Below are 24,468 nucleotides of genomic sequence, written 5' to 3'. Positions count from 1 at the left end.
ACAAAGATTAAAAAGTTTAAAAACTCCCATTGGAATAAACTTTGATGGGAAGCCAACACGTTTGACAATAATGTCACAATGTTCTGAGTTCGAGAGGTGGATGAGAATTACGCTCGGAGATTCCTCCGATTCCTTGGCCAACAAAAAGATCCACATTGACACAAATCTCCTTAAAAAGGAATCTCAGCAAGTTATTGTTAAAATAGCGGTGTCCTCTGCTCCGACACCCAACCACCCCTCCCATGCAGAAAAATAAAATCAGCGTGGGAGTCACGAGGAGCATTTCCCAGTGCAAAACAAAACCCAAATCATCGTTTCGTACCTCATTGGAAACGTCCACAACCAAGTCGTCGCTCTTATCACCATCACTGTCCTAGAGGAGAGAGAAACGGAAGTTAGCGTCCGCGCAAAGACTGGTGTTCGTTTCACAACCAACACTTTCAACACCCGCTCAATTCTTCACTCTCCATTCGCCAAATGCGCCAAACTTGCAAGTGGGTTAAACAGATACCAAATGGAATTTAGAAGAGTTTCAGGTGGCATAAAATAATTGCACGGAATTTATACATGAAGAATTTATATTCTTCATAAATTAAAAAGAATTTAGATAGCACCTTTTGGTCACAAAGTGCTTTTGCAGTGTCCCCACTGTTGTAACGTGGGAAATGCAGCAGCCAAGTTGCACACAGAACGTGACACTGAACAGAATCTCTTTTTAATGGTATTGGTTGAGGGATAAAGATTGACCCCAGGTTATGATGCAGATCTCGCCTGTTCTTTAACGGTGTCATAGGATCTTTTGCAACATCCAAAAAAGGCAGCCGCCACTGTTTAACAATCTACGTTGAAAAGCTGGCACCTCTTGCCAGTACAGCACTCCCTCGACACTGCACTGGGAGCGCCAGCCTTCGCTGTGTGTTCAGGTCTCCTCACCAAACCCTCGGACTCGAGGGGCAGGAGGGATACCCACTAAACCACCGCGGCGAGCCGTCGTCTCCGCATGGCTGAAGAATCACATTGAGAAGGTTCTTAAATGCCACCAAACCTGTCTCACTAAATCCAAAGTCACTAAATCCAAAGTCACACGTCTCCAAAGTCACAGGAGCAAGAGTCAAACTTACATATCTGTTCATGGCATCTTTCTCTTCCACTTTCCGCTTCTTGGCATCCAGGTAGTCAGAGGAGCTTCGGCTGTTGCGTTCACTGGGCCTGAGGCTGTCCGATGGGGAGACAGAGTTATTCTGGGGGAAACAAGAGGAGTTATAGAAAGCAAACAATTGGAGCAAACTCACCACCGTACAGCCCCCATGAGAGAAAGCCATACTGAACAGAGACGATGGACTTCCAGTCCAGCGCAATATTGCAAATCAGGAAACCCAATGAGAAACCAAACACAGCAAAGCACGCGGTCATAATGTATGTACTAGGGTTGCCAATCTCGTGCTCCAGGAATTACCCCAAGAGTATCCAGGAATTGTGGATTAATCTCTAGGACACTACTGAAAGCTAAACCAAAGGGAAAAAAAAAATGGCTTTTAAAAAAGATTTCCCCAATTAAGGGACAATTTAGCGTGTTCAATCCACCTTCCCTGCACATCTTTGGGTTGTGGGGGTGAAACCCACGCAGAGACGGGGAGAATGCGCAAACTCCACACGGACAGTGACCCAGAACTGGGATCGAACCCGGGTCCTCGGCGCCGTGAGGCAGCAGTGCTAACCGCCGTGCCGCAGGAATAAACGGCTTTTTAAAAATATTTTCAATTTTCTTTAGAGATGGGAGTGCAAGAGGCTGTTTGATTGACAGCCAAGAATCATCCAATCCAAGCACTCTCACATCTTAACGGGTTGCCACGGAAGGCGGCCAATCGGCCCATGAAGACTGCGCCGACCCTCCAAAGGAACACCCTACCTAGGCTCAATCCCCCACCCTATCAATGTAACCAACCCCACCTAACATTTGGACGCTAAGGGGCAATTTAGCATGGCCAATCTACCTAACCTGTCCATCTGGGGCCTGTGGGAGGAAACCGGAGCACCCGGAGGAAACCCACGCAGACACGGGGAGGACGTGCAGACTCCACACGGCCAGTGACCCAGAGCCGGGATCGAACCCGGGTGCCTGGCGCTGTGAGGCAGTGGTGCTGACCACTGTGCCACCGTAGGCCATCATTACACCGAGCGCACAAGACAGACATGGCCCCTCCCTCAGAGCCACCATGTTCAATGGCGACGACAGGAGGAAAAATGAAATGAACGAGCAAGGACACAGACCGAGCGGAGGACAGGAGCGGCTGATCATTTTGGAAAGAGGAAAGCAGACAAGTTTCAGACTGAGCCAACGAGATTCAGCTCCAGTTAGCTGCTTTTTTTTAAATTTAAAAAGTGCACCCCTTGTTAAGACGATTACAAGGCAAGAGAGGAAAGATATAAGTTGTGCAGAACACCCTGGAAGACATGGAATATTCCCACGTCAGTATCAAAATGTGCAATTGTTTTCTGTTGTTGAAAAAGACAAGGTGGCTGGGGATTAAAAACTAGCTTCAAACTACCAAACACTTCCCAGCACAAGAGCTCTCAGAATAATCCAGCACGTTTAGGGACTGTCAGGCCAGACTGAACAGACGCCTCATCGCTGAACTCTTCAATGTAAAGTGAAGAGGGGGAGGAAGGAGGTCCAGATTTGCAGCATTTCAGCCTCTATTCAGCTGCTTCCAGAAAGCCACTCATCCAGCTAAACAAAAAGGGATTTAGCCCGGAGACTGTAACAGAAGCAAACATTGGGCCCAACAACTTGCTAATCAGTCACGCTTTGCATTAAACATCAACTCATTTATTTCCCAAACTGCTGCAGGTACAGAATGAGGCAAAGAGCAAAGCTCCTGAATGGGAGTCTCGGCGCGAGCTGGCTGGGTGAACCGCGGAGGGTGGAAAGGCGCAAAAGAATGTCTCAAACGGCTTTCTTAATACAAATTTAGAGTACCCAATTCTTTCCCCCCCCCCCCCCAATTAAGGGGCAATTTAGCGTGGCCAATTCACCTACCCTGCACATCATTCTGAATTGTAGGGTGAGATCCACCCAGAGAGTTGAATGCTCACACCGCTTCTTGAAGAGCTCGCGCGCGCGCAAGAGAGAGCCCGCGCGCGCAAGAGAGAGCCCGCGCGCGCAAGAGAGAGCCCGCGCGCGCAAGAGAGAGCCCGCGCGCGCAAGAGAGAGCCCGCGCGCGCAAGAGAGAGCCCGCGCGCGCAAGAGAGAGCCCGCGCGCGCAAGAGAGAGCCCGCGCGCGCAAGAGAGAGCCCGCGCGCGCAAGAGAGAGCACGCGCGCGCAAGAGAGAGCACGCGCGCGCAAGAGAGAGCACGCGCGCGCAAGAGAGAGCACGCGCGCGCAAGTGCACGCGCGTGCGCAAGAGAATGAGTGCAAGAGAGAGCACATGCATAGACCTTGTCTGAAGTTCCCAAAGAGGCAGCGATTCAATGTGACCAAGTGGAAATAGCAAGTGTTCCTCAAGACGCTTTCCTTATTCGCTTTGTGGGAGGGGAAGGGTTTGAGGGTGGGGGGGCGGTGAAGTAGTTCGTAGACACGGATAAGAACCAAGAAGTCAACCAAGCAGCGGATACCAGAGAATCATTTCAAACATTTTCCAGAGTTGTAGCATTCAGCCCTTTAAGCCGGCACGTTACCAACTAAACGATTACTGCTGCTCTGCCAGATATTTTAAAAAACGTTTTAAAATTGTGTGAATGAAACTCTCTCAAGATCGCTCTCCGAGAAATGTTTTATAGCTTTTCTTACAAAAAAAATATTCTTTTTGGCAACCACGCACTCCTTACAAGGTTAAGTGACAGGCCGCCTCGCCAGCGAATGCAGTTCTGTCCTTTTATCTGCAGACGTTTGAGATTGTAAAGACCACTTGTTTCTCCCCCCGCCCCCCCAGCCCCCCCCTCCGGCAGTCGCTGCCAAAGACTGTGTGTGAAGTGACATAAGGAAATCAATATAAACCAGGGACAATGCCGATCGGAACATCAGCCTCCCACCAGCATCCCTCAGAAAGGCCACTTAGTCCGGGATGTACAATGGCCAGCGTCCTCTCTGTTAAACGGGGGAGGAGAGAAAACAGACGTTAAATAAGAGTGGAGCCAGGAAATCAGCTTCAAATTCCCACGTGTCAGCAACGTAAAGGGGGCAAGGGGCGGAAAATATTCACTCCTCATTGAATAGAATAAAAATCTTCCCACACCCATTGGATAGATATGGCACCCCCAACACCCTCAGGCAAAGGATGTGAACTGCTGATCTGATCCAATGCTGGAAAAGCTCCTTTTGTCAAGTTATTCAATGCTCTCCATGGGTAACGCATGCTTGCCAAGTGCTGCGCTCCCAGCCCACTACATTAGCAGCTGCGCAAAATGCTCAGTGCGCCAAGCTCAGCTGCCGGCAATCTAAGTCCCCGAAAGGTTACAAGGCACATTAAGGCCAGGGTAGATAATCTTCCTTTACAACTGATGTGCATATTTCACCTCCAATTTGGGGAAAAAACGTTCCCAGCCACTTGCCAGACCCGACTCGCAAACAATATTCGACACAAAAGTCACACGAGGTTTAGAGTTGGCGGTCAAAGAGGTCAGATTTGAAGGAACCTCCAAAAGGAGTGAATGAATCTACGTAACAGTTGGAGATCTCAATGCCCAGCTCGACCCCAAGGACTATATCAAAACCCAGGGAAATCAGAACATTTAAACAAGTTTCTTTCAGTTTCTGATCAGACTTCAGGATCGACGCAAGTATCGCGGTTAGCCTCGCCAGGCAGCCCCGCCAAACATCACCTCAATGATAGAACTGCGTCGGGGCAGGCGGCACAGTGGTTAGCACCTCTGCCACACGGCGCCAAGGACCCGGGTTTGATCCCGGCCCCGGGTCACTGTCCGTGTGGAGTTTGCCACATTCTCCTAGTGTCTGATATGGTGTTTCAAAACAAACTTTATTACGAACACAGTATTAAAATATATCTAACATCACACATGAAAATAGCTTACAATTACCCTTTAAACAATGCTCATCGATACAGGGGAAACAATAAACGCCATCTTTACTGACACTCAAAAACAAAAAAAACTATCCCAATCCACTTTTAAGTGCAGTTAGCAGTCAAGCATACTTGATTGCACAGAGATGTCTTTTCAGACTATTGGAAAAGATAAATCTGAACCCTGTCAAAACAATGCAGAATCTCTGGCTGTATTTCTTCAAAAACTGCTTCTCAACTTGTCTTCTACCCACCGAAACCTCAACACTCGACTTCTTCAGCCCCTGGCACCTCTCATTAACTACATCGTCTTGCTAAGCTGAACACAATGTCTCTAATTAACTACTCCACAGGGAACCCTCTTAATATAAATAAAAATCCCAAACTTTTACGATGCTTTAATTATACCGGTGGCTCCAAAAGGCCTACTTGTCTTTCAAACTAGGATTTTTTTTGAAAACAAGACTGCAGCAGTGGTACACACACTAACCCAGGCTTTAACCCTTTCTGCACCAAATATATATATAGTACAATATATCTGAAATTCATCACAAGAATCAGAGTGGTTACAGCACAGAATGTGGCCATTCAGCCCATCGTGTCCCTGCAAGAGCAATTTAGCTAGTTCCACCCCCTTGATCTTTCCCCCTTGGCTCTGCAATTCATCTCCCTTCATTCCCCTTTGAAAGCCACAATTTAATTCACACTCTCGGACTGACTCCTGCGAGATCCCTCGCGATTTCCAGTCCAAAATCACGCCTCAGCCTTCTGTCCATGGAGACCACCCCAGCTTCACCGATTGGCCCACACAGCGAACGCCCCTCACCGACGGAACCATTCTTGGGAAAGATTTTGCCACACAAGATTAGAAATCTTCAGAACTTTAAACACTCTTCCGCCCCTGCTGCCCCAGGGGGCAGGACAAGATAGTGTTGAAAATGGGAGTGGGGGAGGGGAAGGTCTCAGGAATTTATAAAGAGCTCATGGAATGGGAGGAGGCCCCGATAGGGGAGGCGAAGCGAAAGTGGGAAGAAGAATTTGGCAGGGAACTAGAGGTGGGGTTGTGGGAGGACGCGCTGAGTAGAGTCAACCTGTTCTCGCCGTGTGCCAGGCTTAGTCTGATACAATTCAACGTGGTCCACAGGGCGCATATGACTGTGGCCCGAATGAGCAGGTTCTTTGAAGGGGTGGAGGATAGGTACGGGCGGGAGGGCCTGCAAATCATGTCCACATGCTTTGGGCATGTCCGAGTCCAGAGGTGGAGATTTTTGGTGTGTCGAAAGACCAGGGAGTCCAGGGGGCAAGAGAGGCTGATGTTTTGGCCTTTGCCTCCCTGGTAGCCTGGAGACGCATCTTATTGGCATGGAGGGGCTCCGAGCCCCCGAAAATCAGGGGTATCGGTCAGTGACAAGGCCAGGTTTCTCAGGCTTGAGAAGATCAAGTTCGCCCTGAGGGGATCGATGGTAGGGTTCGCCTGGAGGTGGCAGCCGTTTAGCGACTTCTTTGGGGAAAGTTAATCTGTCAGCAGAAAGGGGGCGGGGGGGTAAAGGGAAAGAGGGAGGCATGGGTGTGGTTGGTTGAAGTGGGAAAGGGGGACTGGGGGATTGTGTATGTAAACCATGTTGCCTGGGTTTGATTGTTGGTTAGTTGAGTGTTATTTGCTTTGTTGTTTTTTCCTCTTGAAAACTGTTTAAATTATATATGTCCTAATAAAATATTTTCAAAAAAAAAAAAAACCGAACTTGAAACACTCTACTTAATCCGATTTCTCCCCAGACCTCCGAATGAGGAATTTGCCCGATTTGACTTCTGAACGCAAGAGTCTAAGCTTACAAAACTAAAAAAGTCGTAGATGCAGAAATTAAAAGTTGGTTTATGTAAAAAAAAAAAATTTAGAGCATCCAATTATTTTTTCCCAATTAAGGGGCAATTTAGCGTGGCTGATCCACCTACCCTGCACATCTCTGGGTTGTGGGGGTGAAACCCACACAGACACTGGGAGAATGTGCAAACGCCACATGGACAGTGACCCAGAGCTGGGTTCGAACCCGGGTCCTCGGTGCTGTGAGGCAGCAGCGCTAACCACTGCGCCACCGTGCCGCCCTAAAAGTTGATTTAATCAGCAGTTTCCCCCCCACCACCTCGCACCCAAAATAATTTGTTCCAAAAAGATACTAAATTTATTCGTTTAATTTTCAGCCACGGTTATGACCAAGTGTTGGGGGAAGTTGGGAATTAGCATGAAGAGATGGAGCGAATTTAGACTTTAAAATCACAATTTAAGCAGCTGTACAAATAGAATGGCGAGACAGCGGATCGAGCTGCTACATAGAAATGAAATGAAATGAAAATCGCTTATTGTCACAAATAGGCTTGAAATGAAGTTACTGTGAAATGCCCCTAGTTGCCACATTCCGGCGCCTGTTCGGGGAGGCCGGTACGGGAATTCAACCGGATCATTCCTATAACATTCTATTAACTTTCCCAATTATCTCCACCTGTATACCAGCCTTGGAATACCCGGAGGAAACCCGCACAAAGTCACCAATGGTGGGAATCGATCACGGAGCCCTGGCGCAGTGAGACAGCAGAGCTAACCACTGTGCTGCCCATGTGATTCATGCAAGTGGTTACCCAGATCCCTCTGTACTTGTGCAGTCTCCCTCCACTTAATATTCTGCTTTGCTATTCTTCCAGCCAAAGTGGACATCCGCCCGATGCCCATATTGTGCCCCATCTGCCAATTTTATGCCCACACACTTAACCTATCTGCATTCTTGTGCGAACTTTTATCCTCCACCAATCCTTCTAACATCAGCAAATTTGGCAAGTGTACACTCTCTGTCCCTTCATCCATCTTATTCATATAGATGGTATGGCAGCAGGTGGCGCATTGGTTAGCACTGCTGCCTCACGGCGCCAAGGTCCCAGGTTCGATCCTTGCCCTGGGCCACTGTCCTTGTGGAGTTTGCAGTTCCTCCAGTGTCTGTGTGGGTTTCGCTCCCACAACCCCAAAGAGTAGGTGAATTGGCCACGCTAAATTGCCCTTTAATTGGGGAAAAAAAAGAATTGGGTACTTTAAATTTTTTTTAAAAAGTCATGCAGATGGTAAAGAGCGGAGGCGGCACCAACACGTATCCCACCAGCGACAGACTGCCAACCCGAAAATGCCCCTGTGGTGCAGACTCTAATTTCTGTTCTTTAGCCAAACTCCCGATGGGGTTTGCTGCCTCTGGATAATACAGGAGCCTGATCAAGGGGTTAAATGGTTTCTTAAATCACAGGTTTTTTTTAACGTTTATCAGACTTGACTGAACATATTCAGAGAACTCACTCACGTGAATCGCAAACTCTTATTGGCAGCACGATGCATCGGAATGCTTGAAGCCCATCTCATAAAAAAGGCTCAGAGTGGCAAGCAGCAAATGAACAGGCAAGCACAGTTCACCATTTGTATTCAGAGGTCGGTTTTGGACAAGGATTGGGTATACCCTCATTCAAAGCAAAGTCGGGGGGGGGGTGGCAGAGGCGACCAATTCGTGTTCGTTCTAATGATATCAAGGCATTGCTAATCTCCGCCCAGACTCCGATTGTAACAAGCTATCCTCTTTGGCAGGGATGGCGGAGGTGGTGTGTGTGTGTGTCTGTGTGTGTGTCTGTGTCTGTGTCTGTGTCTGTGTGTGTGTCTGTGTGTGTGTCTGTGTGTGTGTGTGTGTGTGAAACACAGATTAAAATGGGTATTTGAAGCAAGGGATGCCAATGGATTTTAGACAGAGTTAAGCCTTGTTTGCATCATACATCGGCTGCTTAAATAGAAGAAAACATTTATTTCACGCGAAAGGCGATCTCTGCAGCCGTTAAAAGTACATTTCAAGCAAATGAAAGGTAGCGGACGATGAGAAGCTGTGTGTGAGCGGTCCCGCCAGAGATACTGACAGTCTCATTTAACCCCCCCCCACGCAAACCCGCCATATCAGGACAAATCCAATTAACAGTGAGATCTCAAATCAGGTCAGGCAGCGTTGGTGCTCGGCAGGTATCACCCCGCTGACCTTTACGGAAGCAGATCTGATCCAAGGCACTGACCCAACCTTCCCCTCTCCACAGACGCTGCTCGACCTGCTGAGCTTTCTCTCGCGTCACTTTCTCCACCAAAGTTTAGATACACAAGTGTTTCGCTTTTTAATTCCATTTATCCGATTCATTCTTTTCCTCAATCCACGAGGGTTTGGGGAAAAAAAAAAGAAGCGTGCCTTGGTGCTGGACACGCCCCCAGTGAGTTCAGGGCTCGGAGAGGAGAGGAGAGCCACGAAACGTCCCGGGTCAGTCAAACCAACCAGAGGCACAGTGATAAAACTCAAACCCAGGCCCAAAGCAACACCTGCGACAAAGCTGAAACACCGGGGCGGCAGGTCCTGGTGATTTATAATCCGGATACCCTACCCCCCCCATAGCCGGAAAAACGTCCATCATTATGTGCACAGAAAAAGAACAAGTGTATTAAACTGCTCAGCCCAACGCCCTCACAATCAGCATTTTACTCAATTCCATTTACAAAACGGATTATCAATCTGGGCAACATCCAATAGAAATCTCCAATTACACCCAAACTTTAACTTAATATTCCAGACATTAAAATCCATTAACCCAGATTCAACACACGTGTCAATAGTCTGATCTTTCTGGAGGCTGAATTGCAATTATTCAAAAGCCAACAGCAGAATCTTATGAACAGAATCAGATAAAAACTAATGGTCTCCAGTCACTGAGCCGGGGAGGAGCTGCACCCACATTACTTGAGGACACGGGGTTGGAAATACATGCAACCTTAATGCGGGAATATTGAGCACTTGTACAAGGTGGCATGGAAGGTGACACTGTACAATAGATAGGCACAGACACCCACCGAGTCCACCCCACACAGCAACCGTGCAAGTACGCACTGCCAGCCCAATGCAGCAGGCAGGCACGCGCGCATAGAACAGTACAGCACAGAACAGGCCCTTCGGCCCTCGATGTTGTGCCGAGCATTGGCCGAAACCAAGATCAAGCTATCCCACTCCCCGTCATTCTGGTGTGCTCCATGTGCCTATCCAATAACTGCTTGAAAGTTCCTAAAGTGTCCGACTCCACTATCACAGCAGGCAGTCCATTCCACACCCTAACCACTCTCTGAGTAAAGAACCTACCTCGGACATCCCTCCTATATCTCCCACCCTGAATCTTATAGTTATGCCCCCTTGTAACAGCTATCCCCCTCATCATCTTATAAACCCTCTATTAAGTCGCCTCTCCTCCTCCGCTCCAAAGAGAAAAGGCCTAGCTCCCTTAGCATTTCCTCATAAGACCTCCCCTCCAAACCAGGCAGCATTCTGGTAAATCTCCTTTGCACCCTTTCCAATGCTTCCACATCCTTCCTGTAGTGAGGTGACCAGAACTGTACACAATATTCCAAATGTGGTCTCACCCGGGTCATGTACAGTTGCAGCATAACCCCGCGGCTCTTAAATTCAAGCCCCCGGTTAATAAACGCTAACACACTATAGGCCTTCTTCACGGCTCTATCCACTTGAGTGGCAACCTTCAGAGATCTGTGGACATGAACCCCAAGATCTCTCTGTTCCTCCACATTCCTCAGAACCCTGCCGTTGATCCTGTAATCCGCATTCAAATCTTTTCTACCAAAATGAATCACCTTGCACTTATCAGGGTTAAACTCCATCTGCCATTTTTCGGCCCAGCTCTACATCCTATCAATGTCTCTTTGCAGCCTACAACAGCCCTCCACCTCATCCACTACTCCACCAATCTTGGTGTCATCAGCAAATTTACTGACCGACCCCCTTCAGCCCCCTCCTCCAAGTCATTGATAAAAATCACAAATAGCAGAGGACCCAGCACTGTTCCCTGTGGTACACCGCTGGTAACTGGTCTCCAGTCTGAAAATTTTCCATCCACCACCACCCTCTGTCTTGTGTGTGATAGCCAGTTACTTATCCAATTGGCCAAATTTCCCTCTATCCCACACCTCCTTACTTTCTTCATAAGCCAACCATGGGGAACCTTATCAAACGCCTTACTGAAATCCATGTATACGACATCAACTGCTCTACCTTCATCTACACACTTAGTTACCTCCTCAAAGAACTCAATCAAATTTGTGAGGCAAGACTTACCCTTCACGAATCTGTGTTGACAATCCCGGAGTAAGCTGCATCTTTCCAAATGGACATTAATCCTATCCTTCAGGACCTTTTCCATTAACTTGCCGACCACCGAAGTGAGACTAACCGGCCTGTAATTACCAGGGTCATTCCTATTCCCTTTCTTGAACAGAGGAACAACATTCGCCACTCTCCAGTCCTCTGGCAGTATCCCCGTGGACAGTGAGGACCCAAAGATCAAAGCCAAAGGCTCTGCAATCTCATCCCTTGCCTCCCAAAGAATCCTTGATATATCCCATCTAGCCCAGGGGACTTGTCAATCCTAAGGTTTTTCAAAATTGCTAATACATCCTTCCTCAGAACATCTACCTCCTCCAGCCTACCCACCTGTATCTCACACTCATCTTCAAAAACATATCCCCTCTCCTCGGTGAACACTGAAGAAAAGTATTCATTCAACGCCTCTCCTATCTCTTTTGACTCCATGCACAAGTTCCCACTACTGTCCTTGACCGGCCCGACCCTCACCCTGGTCATTCTTTTATTTCTCACATAAGAGTAAAAAGCCTTGGGGTTTTCCTTGATTCAACCCGCCAAGGACTTCTCATGCCCCCTCCTAGCTCGCCCAAGCCCTTTTTTTTTTTAATGCTCATTCCTTGCTACTTTGTAACCCTCAAGCGCCCCAACTGAACCTTGTTTTCTCATCCTTACATACGCTTCCTTTTTCCGCTTGACAAGACATCAACCTCTAACCATGGTTCCCTCACACAGCCATTTCCTCCCTGCCTGACAGGGACATACCAATGAAGGACATGCAGTATTTGTTCCTTGAACAAGCTCCACTTTTCATTTGTGCCTTTCCCTGACAGTTTCTGTTCCCATCTTATGCTCCCTAATTCTTGCCTAATCGCATCATAATTACCCCTCCCCCAATTATAAACCTTGCCCTGCCATATGGCCCTAGCCCTCTCCTTTGCAATAGTGAAAGACACCGAATTGTGGTCACTATCTCCAAAGTGCTCTCCCACAAACAAATCTTGGCCCGGTTCATTACCCAGTACCAAATCCAATGTGGACCCCCCTCTTGTCGGCCTATCCACATATTGTGTCAGGAAACCCTCCTGCACACACTGTACAAAAACTGCCCCATCCGAACTGTTCGACCTATAGAGGTTCCAATCAATATTTGGAAAGTTAAAGTCACCCATGACAACTACCCTGAGACCTCCACACCTATCCATAATCTGTTTTGCAATTTCTTCCTCCCATCTCGATTACTATTTGGGGGCCTATAGAAAACTCCTAACAACGTGACCGCTCCTTCCCTATTTCTAACTTCGGCCCATATTACCTCAGTAGGCAGATCCCCTTCGAACTGTCTTTCTGCAGCCGTTAAACTATCCTTGATTAAAAATGCTACTCCTCCACCTCTTTTACCACTTTCCCTACTCTTACTGAAACATCTATACCCTGGAACTTCCAACAACCATTCCTGTCCCTGTTCTAACCATCTCTCCGTAATGGCCACAACATCGTAGTCCCAAGTACCAATCCACGCTCCAAGTTCACCTACCTTATTCCGGATGGTCCTTGCATTGAAGTAGACACACTTCAACCCACCTTTGTCTGCCGGTACACTTCTGCGACCTTGATACCCTCCTCAGAACCTCACTACTCTCAACACTGGCTTCTGGACTACAGCTCGTTTTCCCAGCCCCCTGACAAATTAGTTTAAACCACCCCGAAGAGCCGTAGCAAATTTCCCGCCCAAGATATTGGTGCCCCTCTGGTTCAGGTGCAAACCGTCCTGTCTGTACAGGTCCACCTTCACCAGAATGGGCTCCCATTATCCACGTACCTGAAACCCTCCCTCCTACACCATCCCTGCAGCCACGTGTTTATCTGCACTCTCTCCCTGTTCCTCACCTCACTAGCACGTGGCACCGGCAACAAACCAGAGATGACAACATGGGTTGTCCTGGCTCTCAGCTTCCACCCTAGCTCCCTAAATTCCTGTTTTAAATCCCCGTCCCTTCTCTTACCTATGTTTTTGGTACCGATGTGAACCACGACTTGTGACTGTTCCCCCTCCCGCTTAAGGATTCTGAAAACACGGCCCAAGACGTCACGGACCCTGGCACCCAGGAGGCAACATACCATCCGTGAGTCTCTTTCGCTGCCACAGAACCGTCTATCTGTCCCTCTAACTATAGAGTTCCCAATAACTATTGCTCTCCTCTCCCCCCTTCCTTTCTGAGCCACAGGGACGGACTCAGTGCTGGAGATCCGTTCACCGTGGCTTACCCCTGGTAGGCCGTCCCCCTCAACAGTATCCAAAGCGGTTTACTTGTTACTGAGGGGAACAACCACAGAGGATCCCTGCACTGACTGCTTCCTCCCAGCCCCTCTCACCGTCACCCATCTACCTTGATTCTTCGGAGTAACTACATCCCTGAAGCTACTATCTATGACCACCTCTGCCTCCCGGATGATCCGAAGTTCATCCAGCTCCAGTTCCCTAACGCGGTTTCTGAGGAGCTGGAGATGGGTGCACTTCCCACAGGTGAAATCAGCAGGGACACTGACGGCGTCCCTCACCTCAAACATTCTGCATCAGGAACATTGCACTGCCTTCCCTGCCATCCCCTCTAGATGAAACAACAAAGAAAGAAAGAAAGAGCTTACCTGTTATTCACTCTACCCCTTAGGTTAGAGGACGTGGACAGGTGGGGGACACTACAAGTGTAGTGTCTATGGTTTAGGAACCGCCCAACTTATATACATGTAAAAATAAAATACTTAACCAGCAACCACTGCGCCCCGCACGAAAACAGCAATCAGCTGTTATGGGCCCACGCAAGCAATTTAAATCTTTACTACTTACCCAGCAGTCACTCTGTCCTCACTCCGACCGGATTCAGCTGGAAACTCCCAACAGTAAGTTTAAAAAAAGATTTACTCCCCTTCTCAGCAAGCACTCACTCAGCAACCACTGTGCCCCGCACGAGAACACCTCAGTGAAAAGAAAAACTACTTACCAGTCAATCATTTACCTGCAGGCTGTGACGTCACGGTTCAACTTTTTTCTACTTCTACCTGCCCTCGAGTCTCCATCTTGATCTTTACTCGGCTGGGATCCTTACAGTAATTGTTGTTTTTTGGTTAGAGGAGGAGGTAGGGAGGAAAACACTGAAGAAGTGTTTGGGGTTTAACTGTCACTTGACAACAGCTCTACCGCAATGCACTGATGCAAATTTTCCCCGCAACAGCCAACCAGCAGCTCCGCTCTGCTGCCCTCTGTTGGATCACGCACTCCAGTCCAACGCAGCAGGCGTGCATGCACTGCCAGCCCAACGCAGCAAGAACGCACGCACTGCCAGCCCAACACAGCAGACAGGCGCGTACACACTGCCAGTCCGACACAGCAGGCGCGCACGCAGACAATGCCAGCCCAATGCAGCAGTCGGGCACTGCCAGCCCAACGCAGCAGGCGCGCACGCAGGCACTGCCAGCCCAACGCAGCAGTCGGGCGCAGACGCACTGCCAGCCCAACGCAGCAGGCGCGCACGCAGGCACTGCCAGCCCAACGCAGCAGTCGGGCGCAGACGCACTGCCAGTCCGACGCAGCAGGCGCGCACGCAGGCACTGCCAGCCCAACGCAGCAGTCGGGCGCAGACGCACTGCCAGTCCGACGCAGCAGGCGCGCGCAAACTGCCAGTCAGACCGAGCCGGCGCGCGCAGGCACTGCTAGTCCTACGCAGCCGGCGCGCGCAGGCACTGCTAGTCCTACGCAGACGGCGCGCGCAGGCACTGCTAGTCCGACGCAGGTGAGCACACGCACACTGCCAGTCCCACGCAGCAGGGGCGTGTGCACAGCTAGCCAGACGGATTTGCGCACGCACACAGCCATCCCAATGCAACCGGCGCGCACAGGCACTGCCAGCCCGACGCAGCAGGCGCGTACGCACACTGCCAGTCAGACCGAGCCGGCGCGCGCAGGCACTGCCAGTCCTACGCAGGTGAGCACGCGCACACTGCCAGTCCGACGCAGGTGAGCACGCGCACACTGCCAGTCCGACGCAGGTGAGCACGCGCACACTGCCAGCCCGACGCAGGTGAGCACGCGCACACTGCCAGTCCCACGCAGGTGAGCACGCGCACACTGCCAGTCAGACCGAGCCGGCGCGCGCAGGCACTGCCAGTCCTACGCAGGTGAGCACGCGCACACTGCCAGTCCCACGCAGGTGAGCACGCGCACACTGCCAGTCCCACGCAGGTGAGCACGCGCACACTGCCAGTCCCACGCAGGTGAGCACGCACACACTGCCAGTCCCACGCAGGTGAGCACGCACACACTGCCAGTCCCACGCAGGTGAGCACGCACACACTGCCAGTCCCACGCAGGTGAGCACGCACACACTGCCAGTCCCACGCAGGTGAGCACGCACACACTGCCAGTCCCACGCAGGTGAGCACGCACACACTGTCAGTCCGACGCAGGTGAGCACGCACACACTGCCAGCCCCACGCAGGTGGGCACGCACACACTGCCAGTCCCACGCAGGTGGGCACGCACACACTGCCAGTCCCACGCAGGTGAGCACGCACACACTGCCAGCCCGACGCAGCAGGCAGACGTGCTCACGCACACAGCCAGTCCGACGCAGGCGAGACCTTCAACATCTCAGTGAAGAGTTCAGAACCGTGACGCAGTTTTACTCCGATAAACTTGACAAACTACAGTTTCAGAAGATGGATACACGGGGGGGGGGGGGGGGGGGGGGGGGGGGGAGAAAGAGAGAAGAGAGAGAGATCCACACTGGGATCGGTTCAGTCGGCAAACTTACAGCCTTCAGTTATCAGTACATCACCCAGTGTGCTGTGTGAATGTGTTAAGAGACACAGGGCCGACATGGGTGTTGAAGCGTGACCACGGGGGGGGGGGGGGGGGGGGGAGAGAGAGAGGAGGAACCGGGTTAACTCCTGCGGCTCGGTCACCAAGGGCAAACGGCCTCCTTTCCTGAAGTAACCACGGAGAGGGGAAGAAGGTTAAAGGAAAGTACTTTCTGGAGCACCATCTACCCACCAGGCCAACACATTGACACACCAAGGGAGATTCAGTACTTACCACACTGGATTCCCGTTCTGGTGACCAGCGAGTGTGCAGCAAAGGAGCGAAGGCATCGGCAGTCAGATGGTGGTGGGAGGGAAAGGAGGAGCAATTAGTGTTACAGAATCCTCAAGAGTTAAAAACATTTCCCACATTATCCAACCAACGCAGAGAGCCAGGATTCGGGTTTCCTCACATGACCTCCTGGTCCGCCCACCATTAGCCAATTGGGAAAGGAATACACCGTGACCCAATTGGATGATTCTTGACCGGCAATGAAACAGCCCTTTAACCCCCCCCACCAATCGCTGTTCACAAGTACATCAAACCGTTCTTAAACTAAATGCCATTGCCCCTCACCCCCCTGGGTTGTTTTGTTCACTACCGTGTCGTAGACAGCTAATGCAAACATGCAAAGCCAATGAGGTACGAGTCAGTGTTACAATGTAGGAAACACGGTGGCTAATTTGCACACAGCAAGATTCCACAAACAACGAGCAGATTATGTTTTTTTTGAGATCCTGATTGAGGGATATCATAAGATATAGAAGCAGAATTAGGCCACTCGGCCCTTCGAGTCTGCTCCGCCATTCTATCATGGCTGATATATTTCTCATCCCCATTCTCCTGCCTTCTTCCCATAACCCCTGATCCCCTTATTAATCAAGAACCTATCTACCTCCCGGTCTTCAAGACGCTCAGTGATTTGGCCGCCACAGCCTTCTGCGGTGTGGTGGTACGTATTAGGGGTAGTACGGTACCTGTGAAGCCGAGAGGCTTTTGGCTGACAGGTCCCGGTTGGATCTGCCGCCTGCTGGCTCCGCCCAGAAGGCGGAGTATAAGAGCTCGAGTTCTCCCAGCAGCCGCATTCTGTAACTGAGCTGCTGGGGAACCAGTCTTGCTTAATAAATTGTAGCGCAACAATTACTCACTCAAGTCGAGAAGTGATGAAGTCAATCGAGGCTTTATTAAGCAAGACTTGTTCCCCAGCAGCTCAGTTACAGAATGCGGCTGCTGGGAGAACTCGAGCTCTTATACTCCGCCTTCTGGGCGGGGCCAGCAGGCAGCAGATCCAACCAGGACCCGGGACCGGTTAGCCAATAGCCTCTCGGCGTCACAGGTACCGTACTACCCCTAATACATACCACCACATGCGGCAAAGAGCTCCATAGATTCACCACCCTCTGGCTGAAGAGATTCCTCCTCCGTCTCAGTTACCAACAGGCTGGTGTTCAATGTCTCGGAAAGACAGCACCTCCAACAATGCAGCACTCCCTCAGTATTGCGATGGCGCTCATGTACCCGGAGTGGGACCCAAATGCCAGAACTCGGCGACTCAGAGACGGAGAATGCTGCCAACACATTTGTCCTGAAGACGCCAAGGCAATCCTGGAGAGTTGGCAACCCCTACCGCTGATGGTGATTAACTCCATTGTTACAAGGAGGAACATTTACTAAAGTGTTCTCCCGTCAGCATCCAATCGCCCCAGTGCCGGGTGTGTAGAGCCTGCCCTGTTTTGACACTGGCCCATTTCTGATGGATGGATAATAAATGTCGGCCTTGCTGGAGTTCCCACATCCAGAGAACGAATTAAAAACATAAGTATTTCTGTTTCTGGACGATTTGTGTTCCAAAAGTTAGAATTTGCACAGCACCCAAGTTTGCATTAGCTGTCTACCATAGCATTTTGAAAATCAGTTTAGCCCCATTTCCCAGCTTTTTGCCCAGAATCTAGGCAACTGGGCCTCTTGAAAGGCCATGCTCGATCTGATTTTTTTCTGTTCTGAGATTTCCAACACCAAGGTTAAAGGGTTAGGTGGTTGCTGAAGACACGAAACGGTTTTAGTCACACGTTACAGATCTTATTTCCACAATAGAAGAGCAGGTTAAGTTTAGAGCTCCATCGCCCAATTTTGTAATGTGGGGTTTCGACCCCAGCAAGGCATTGCAAAATTGCCCCTCGATGAGCAGCGTACTGACCATGCCACAAGAGTGCAGCTTCCCCCTCACCTCGGTGATCCAATTCATGGTGGTTTTTCTCATCCTTCACCGATAGGTGGGCTTGGCTGCCCAAGGCACTGGAGAGGGCGAGGAGTCCCGAGGTGCTGCCGGTGACTGAGGGAATTCCTGGCGGCTGCAGAGCGGAGGGATGGGGAGGCATTTGGACAGGCGGAGCATGGGTGTGGGAGAGGTGCTGAGCCTGGAGCTGTTGCTGCTGTGGAGAAACCAATGGCACAATGCGTTGGAAGGAAGTCGGGAAGGAAGAGAGACGGAACAATGCAGCAAGGATGAAGGGACGCATGAGCGAGGGGTTGGGGGGGGGGGGGGGGGCAGGGAGAGAGAGGGGTAGAGGGAGGGAGAGAGAGGAGGCAGAGAGCGAGAAAACAAAAACCTCATGAGTGGTTTAAGATCATTAAACACAAAAACTTTTGAAAAAAGGCATCCCGTTGGTGCCTCTCTAAAGGAGAGAGAAAATTCCAGAAGCAAAATTGTTAATTTTAGCAGGTCAAAGAGAAAAATCAACCCTGAGATGTACAAAGCGACAAAGGTACCTCGCACAAACACAACATTAAAGCTTTGGTCTTCATTCCCTCTCCCTCCATGTGCTGGGTAGAGTCCCAATGGGTCTCAGTTGACCTTTTTCTCCAGAGGTCCTTCCTCGAGAAGAGTCTAGACCACGTGTGACGATGGCTAGCTATTAGACAGTGATGGTGTCAGGGGGCGCAGGAAGAGTGGAGGTGGTTACTGCAGACCCTAACGTACATTGTCCAGCAGCAAGTGATCAGGAGCAGGAACCCTGGCCCAATTCTTCCCCTGACGCAGCCACATGGTCAAGTGCGGCCTCCCAACTGGTGCACAGCGGATGCAAGTCACCGACCGGCTGGGCTCTCTGGAACCCTAGAGGGACCAATGCTGCCGTTTCTCTACTAGAACTATTCAACATTTTAAACAAATGCGCGCACACACCAAACTAAATAGACCTGAAAATCTCACCCAAAAAATAAAATCACCCAAAACAGATAACACACACCGCACCTTTTTAAAAAATGGTACAGCCAACCACATTGCATCAAGATCCAGCCAACAGGAAGGGATATAGGTCAAATAGCTGTTGGCCGGCATTCTATATGGATAATCCCATCGCGCCTGTGGCAGCTCTGACAGAACTGTCCAAATAATCTTACCCCAAACCCCTCCCCAACAACCTCTCTACACTTCACCCCTTCAAATATTTCCCTTTTGCAAGTCATTGTTGAATCTTCTTCCGCTGCCCTCTCAGGCAGTGTGTTCCACATCATAACTAAGTAGCTACTTGTCGCCTTTAATTCTCCTGTCAATCACCTTAAACCTTGCGCTCTCTAGTTCCCAGCCTTCCTGCCGCAGAAAACCGTCCTCCTCATTTTACTCTTCAAAAACTTCGGCCTGCCTATCAGAGGCTCTCTGCTCCAAGGAGGACTCAACACTTTTGATCCACAAACTCTGCAAGGCAGCTGACCGTCAGGGGAGGCACGGCCGTCACTGAAGGGCAGTGATCCCGGCCCGGGGGCTGGTTTAGGTGCCGCACCCCAATTCAGGAAGGGCGAAGATTTGTGCTCCTGTTCACTATCTGGACACATCGCCTGCGTGACCATGTGGGCTGCTGTCCGAAAGAGTAACCAGCTCCCCAGGAATTGAAGACTGATCCTCCAGGACACATTTGCAAGCAAAAGCCCCAGGAGGCAAATCCTAAGGGGGCCTTTGTTTTCTTTGAACATTTTTATTTGTTGGGGGGGGGGGGGGGGGGGGGTCAGGACTGGTATCTCTTCTCGGTAGCACAAGGGAGGCAACAAGGGTCAACAGAACGACCCTGCCACCAACTCCTGAACTGCGAGTAGCCACACCAGTCAGCAGAGAATAGGCCTCAGGCCTGGGAATTTGCTGGCTCAATGCCCTCCCTAGGAGCACTGACCCCAGGATCGGGTCAGATATAGTGACTACGCTAATGGGGCGGGCTCGATCAGAACTCTGTTAATCCTATTATCAAGGGAGAGACTCCATTACCCTGCCTCTCCCATCAGGGCCCTCCTTCGGCCAACTCAATTGGCAGAGATGCCAAGAGATCCAGAATGAAGGGACTCGACGCTGGGAGATATTGAATTGGAGCTGTGGAGAGAGACGCAGGTAGCTCAGGTGACTGAAAGCTCACCACTCAAGTTTGCCCACTTCACGCCCCAATTGGAAAAAAAAAAGAAATTGCTGCGGATTTGGGCTTCTCAACCCTGCAGACATAGAGAGAGTTGAAACCAATTGCAGGAACCCAGGGAGAGATCAATCTGGGAACGGCAAAGTTCCATTTTCTCCCCCCTGTCTCAGACTGTGCTTCCATGAAGCAAACCGAGGGGTGTCCTGCGCCCAAGAGACAGTTAAAACAACCAGCGCTGTACTTAAATACCGACAGTTAATGCAGCCCAAGGCAGCTAATTTTGGGGGGAGGGGTGGAGAGAAAAGAGTCGAGGGGAACTGGGGGGGGGGGGGAAGGAACGGAGTCCCAATGAAAAGCTCAGCCACATAGTCAATTAGTGTTAAGATAAGTGCAGCTCCAGCGAAGCGGACAGGCCTGCGCGCATGCACGTCTGGCACACGGAAGCAGGGGGGGGAGGGGGTCACACAGGGGGCATGCGCGAGACACAGAAAGGCAGAAAAGAGTTTAGACGGGAGGGACTAACCATGAGAGGTGGGTAGATAGCGTGGTGCTGCTGGGAAATGGAAAAAGAAAACAAAATTTCAGACGTTAAATTAAGACTCAACTCTCCCTCGTTTGCAACCCAACATCCCGCATCCCCACTTAAAAACACAACGAACCCTTAAAAGCAAGTTCACCCAAACACACCCATCTTACCCCCGCCCCCACAAAAAGAAATTCAAATACAAAATATTCCATGGAACCGTTTATCATTGGAGAACCAGCTGTTTCACCCAAATGCAGCTCAACATCGATTTGGATGAATAACTGCTGTGGTATTTCACTCCTCAATAGCAGTGTTTCAATTCTCCCTCCACCTTCCTCAAAACACGTCGTCGTCAAGCTACCCAACACCAAAAAGCCTCAGTTCAACATCTCACCCAGAGATGGTACCTCTGACAGTGAAGCATTCCCTCAGCAAGGTCTCAGGAGTGCCCGCCATGGTAATGCTACCCTCTGCTACCACCAAGGGTGAACACTAGTGGACATGCAGGGCAGGCGCACACTTGCGCGAATCACTGTCAGCACAGAGTGCAGACTCAGTACAAACTCACGCCGGGGCATTGAGACACCAGAACTCCCACCGGCCTTCAACAACGTGACAAGCAACCATCCTTCCAGAAGCAGCAGAGTTAAGATTTCAGCCAATCAGAGACATCGTCAGCTCCAAAAAAGGCCCCTCAGTTGATGCACAGAATGTCCGGCTCAAGAAACTCTCATGCACTCTCTCCCCGCGCATCCGCAATGATATAGAATGTACACCACAGAGGCCAACTGATGACAACTTATTAATTAAGTAAATCTGGAATATCCCAGGTACTATGGTGGAATTTGAACTCCCATAGCTGGATCATTAAATTAAAAAATTCAGGGCGGCACAGTGGTTAGCACTATTGCCTCACGGCACCCAGGACCCGGGTTCGATCCCGGCCCCGGGTCACTGTCCGTGTGGAGTTTGCACATTCTCCCCTGGTCTGAGTGGGTCTCACACCCACAACCCAAAGATACGCAAGGTTAGGTGGACTGGCCACGCTAAATTGCCCCTTGAATACACTAAATTTATCAAAAAAAAACTGCAGGTGACCAGTTCTGTGACATAACTCTGCTACCATGCTATAGGCTAATGTTTTTGAGAGTGCCGGCTGGTACCAGAGGAAGGACAGGCTGTGCCTTTAATCTCTACTTTTAAAGATTGGATCACAACCATTGGAAAAAAACAAACATATTTACACCAGAAAGCAAAATCTCAGATCCCAGTCTGACAGGATTCACAGCAAGCAATGCTGGGCCTGCACCCTTGGCTCCGTAAACCAGGAAGATCGATCGCGAAACATGCAACCAAACCACAGGATCAATGAACAAGGGGGTTTGATCTGAACCAGCCTACCCCCCAATCACGCAAAAGCAAAGCCTTCTCACCAATTAAAGAAACCAGTTCAAATAAAGGGGCACCACGTATTGGGAGGGAGTTGCAATCTCCTTTGGATGGAGGGGGTGGTGTGGTAGAGAGTAGAAAGGGGGGGGGGGGGATTATACATTGTTGGCAGGTCAAATGGAATTCACACTGGGCCAGGCCCCCGATTACAGACCCATTTGGAAGTGCGCTCATGACCAATTAAACTAGGCATGAGGCACCACATGGTCGAACAGCCCATCGGCGGTCACTGTGCAGCCGAGGAACCAGACCCCCCCGCCCCCACAGAATGAGGCAGCATCTAATAAATAAATCGAAGAGCTCGGGTGTGAGGTTATTGGGCAATTGCAGTTAAAATAACAAATCAGTTACTCAGCTGAACTTTGGCACTAAATTTTCTAATCCAATAAAGTGGCCCACTTGATTCAGATGGTAACACATTAGTGAGAGAGCTATCATGCGAGTGTTTATTTAGAAATTAGCAGCAACGATTGACTTATTAAACTGCAGTGTGCAGGGCAGTCAGTGAACTGGAGAAGGTCCTTGTTGGTGTTGATTCATTTGACCACGGAAGGCATCATGGAGGAGGCGCGAGTTTGTCCTCGCTTCCCGCGGGGGGGGGGGGGGGGGTGGTGGTGGTGGTGTCCAGCTCATGCTCAAAAGCAGGGGTCAATGACTCCTCGTTTCTGCGGCCAGAGATTGAATCGGATTTTGTAACAAGTTGAACCATCAGTTAGGGAGTGGAGAGACACAGACAGGAAACCTCACCAAATTGTCAAGTTGCGTGCTGAGTATTGTTCAATCCAATGGACATATGGGTTTAAGCAGGAGAGTCCAGGCCAGCTACCTGGCCATCTAACTACAGAATAACACAAGGAGGCCATTCGCTCCATCCAGTCAGTGCCAGCTCTGTGAAATAATGATCCTAATCTCAGCCCACCCCTGCTCTTTTCCCCATTTCCTTCTGAAAGTTACAATCGGATCAGATATCCGGGCAGCACATTCCACATCACAACAACAACGGTGTGTATTCAAAGCCGTGTGATCTCTACTCTGTGCCCTGTGCGGATCACAAAAAGTCACCACTGGTTCCAAACAGCTAATCGTTCCAGTCGTCTAGAACTGGGCCAGGGAAATACTCCAAATGACCTCAATCCATGAGCAGGCAGAAAGACACTTGCAACGCTCAATGTTCAAACTGGACTGTGCCACGTCAGTCGGGCCCCTTCACCCCGTCCCAGGTTAGAGAGAAGAAGACAGAAGCAGGAGTCGGCCATCTGGCCCCTCGAGCCCGTTCCGACATTCAATTAAATCATGGCTGATCGAGTATCTATTTATTCATAGTTTTGGGTGCTAATTGAATGGAATTAGCTGAGGGGTAAAATTATTTGAGTGTCTTTACTGTGGGAACCCATTGTTTCAGTCAATGTTTCCACATAATGAATCAGCCAGTGTATTCAGCATTAAAAATGTATCAAATGTACAACCTACCCAGTAATTTGCCCGAGACTGCGCACACAGACGCCGAGCTAGTTTTGATAGGCACCAGTCAACCTTAAGTAATGTTCAATGTGTGATTGATAAATCATCCTCTAAGTAACAGACATCCATTTGAATAAACCGGGATGTCTCAGCTTAGCATTAGAAACCAATGAGAGTAAATGAGGGGCTAAACCAGAGATACGAATTCCCTTAAGAATTCCCTCGTGGTCGAGGTCATGTTCCTGAATTATCCACTTTTTGTGCTAAGTGATTTCTTTATGCTTTTAGCCATGAGTTCGACCCTTTTATGTATAGTTTGGTATTTCATTTCTAAAGTTTAGACTCCATTCTTAACCAAGTCTATTCAAGGGCAGCATGGTAGCACAGTGAGTAGCACTGTTGCTTCACAGCGCCAGTGTCCCGGGTTCGATTCTCGGCTTGGGTCACTGTCTGTGCACATTCTCCCGTGTCTCAGTGGGTTTCCCCCGGGTGCTCCGGTTTCCTCCCGCAAGTCCCGAAAGACGTGCTTGTTAGGTGAATTGGATATTCTGA

General features: G+C 50.0%; 1 protein-coding gene across 1 annotated transcript in view; it reads right to left on the bottom strand.

Annotated features, from left to right (window-relative positions):
- The window catches only part of LOC140387313 (transducin-like enhancer protein 3-B), a 101,387-nt gene that overhangs the window by 30,489 nt on the left and 46,430 nt on the right, over positions 1–24,468 (bottom strand). The window contains exons 7-11 of the mRNA XM_072470242.1: positions 21,004–21,033; positions 18,308–18,512; positions 16,315–16,331; positions 1,122–1,241; positions 323–373 (exon numbers count right to left, since the gene is read on the bottom strand). Coding sequence (XP_072326343.1) covers positions 323–373; positions 1,122–1,241; positions 16,315–16,331; positions 18,308–18,512; positions 21,004–21,033 — 423 coding nt within the window. The remainder of the gene's footprint in view (positions 1–322; positions 374–1,121; positions 1,242–16,314; positions 16,332–18,307; positions 18,513–21,003; positions 21,034–24,468) is intronic.

This window comes from Scyliorhinus torazame, chromosome 12, assembly GCF_047496885.1.
Source record: "Scyliorhinus torazame isolate Kashiwa2021f chromosome 12, sScyTor2.1, whole genome shotgun sequence".
NCBI classification, from domain to species: domain Eukaryota; kingdom Metazoa; phylum Chordata; class Chondrichthyes; order Carcharhiniformes; family Scyliorhinidae; genus Scyliorhinus; species Scyliorhinus torazame.
The sequence above is the reverse complement of the archived record's forward strand: the minus strand, read 5'-3'. Positions and strand labels throughout refer to the sequence as shown.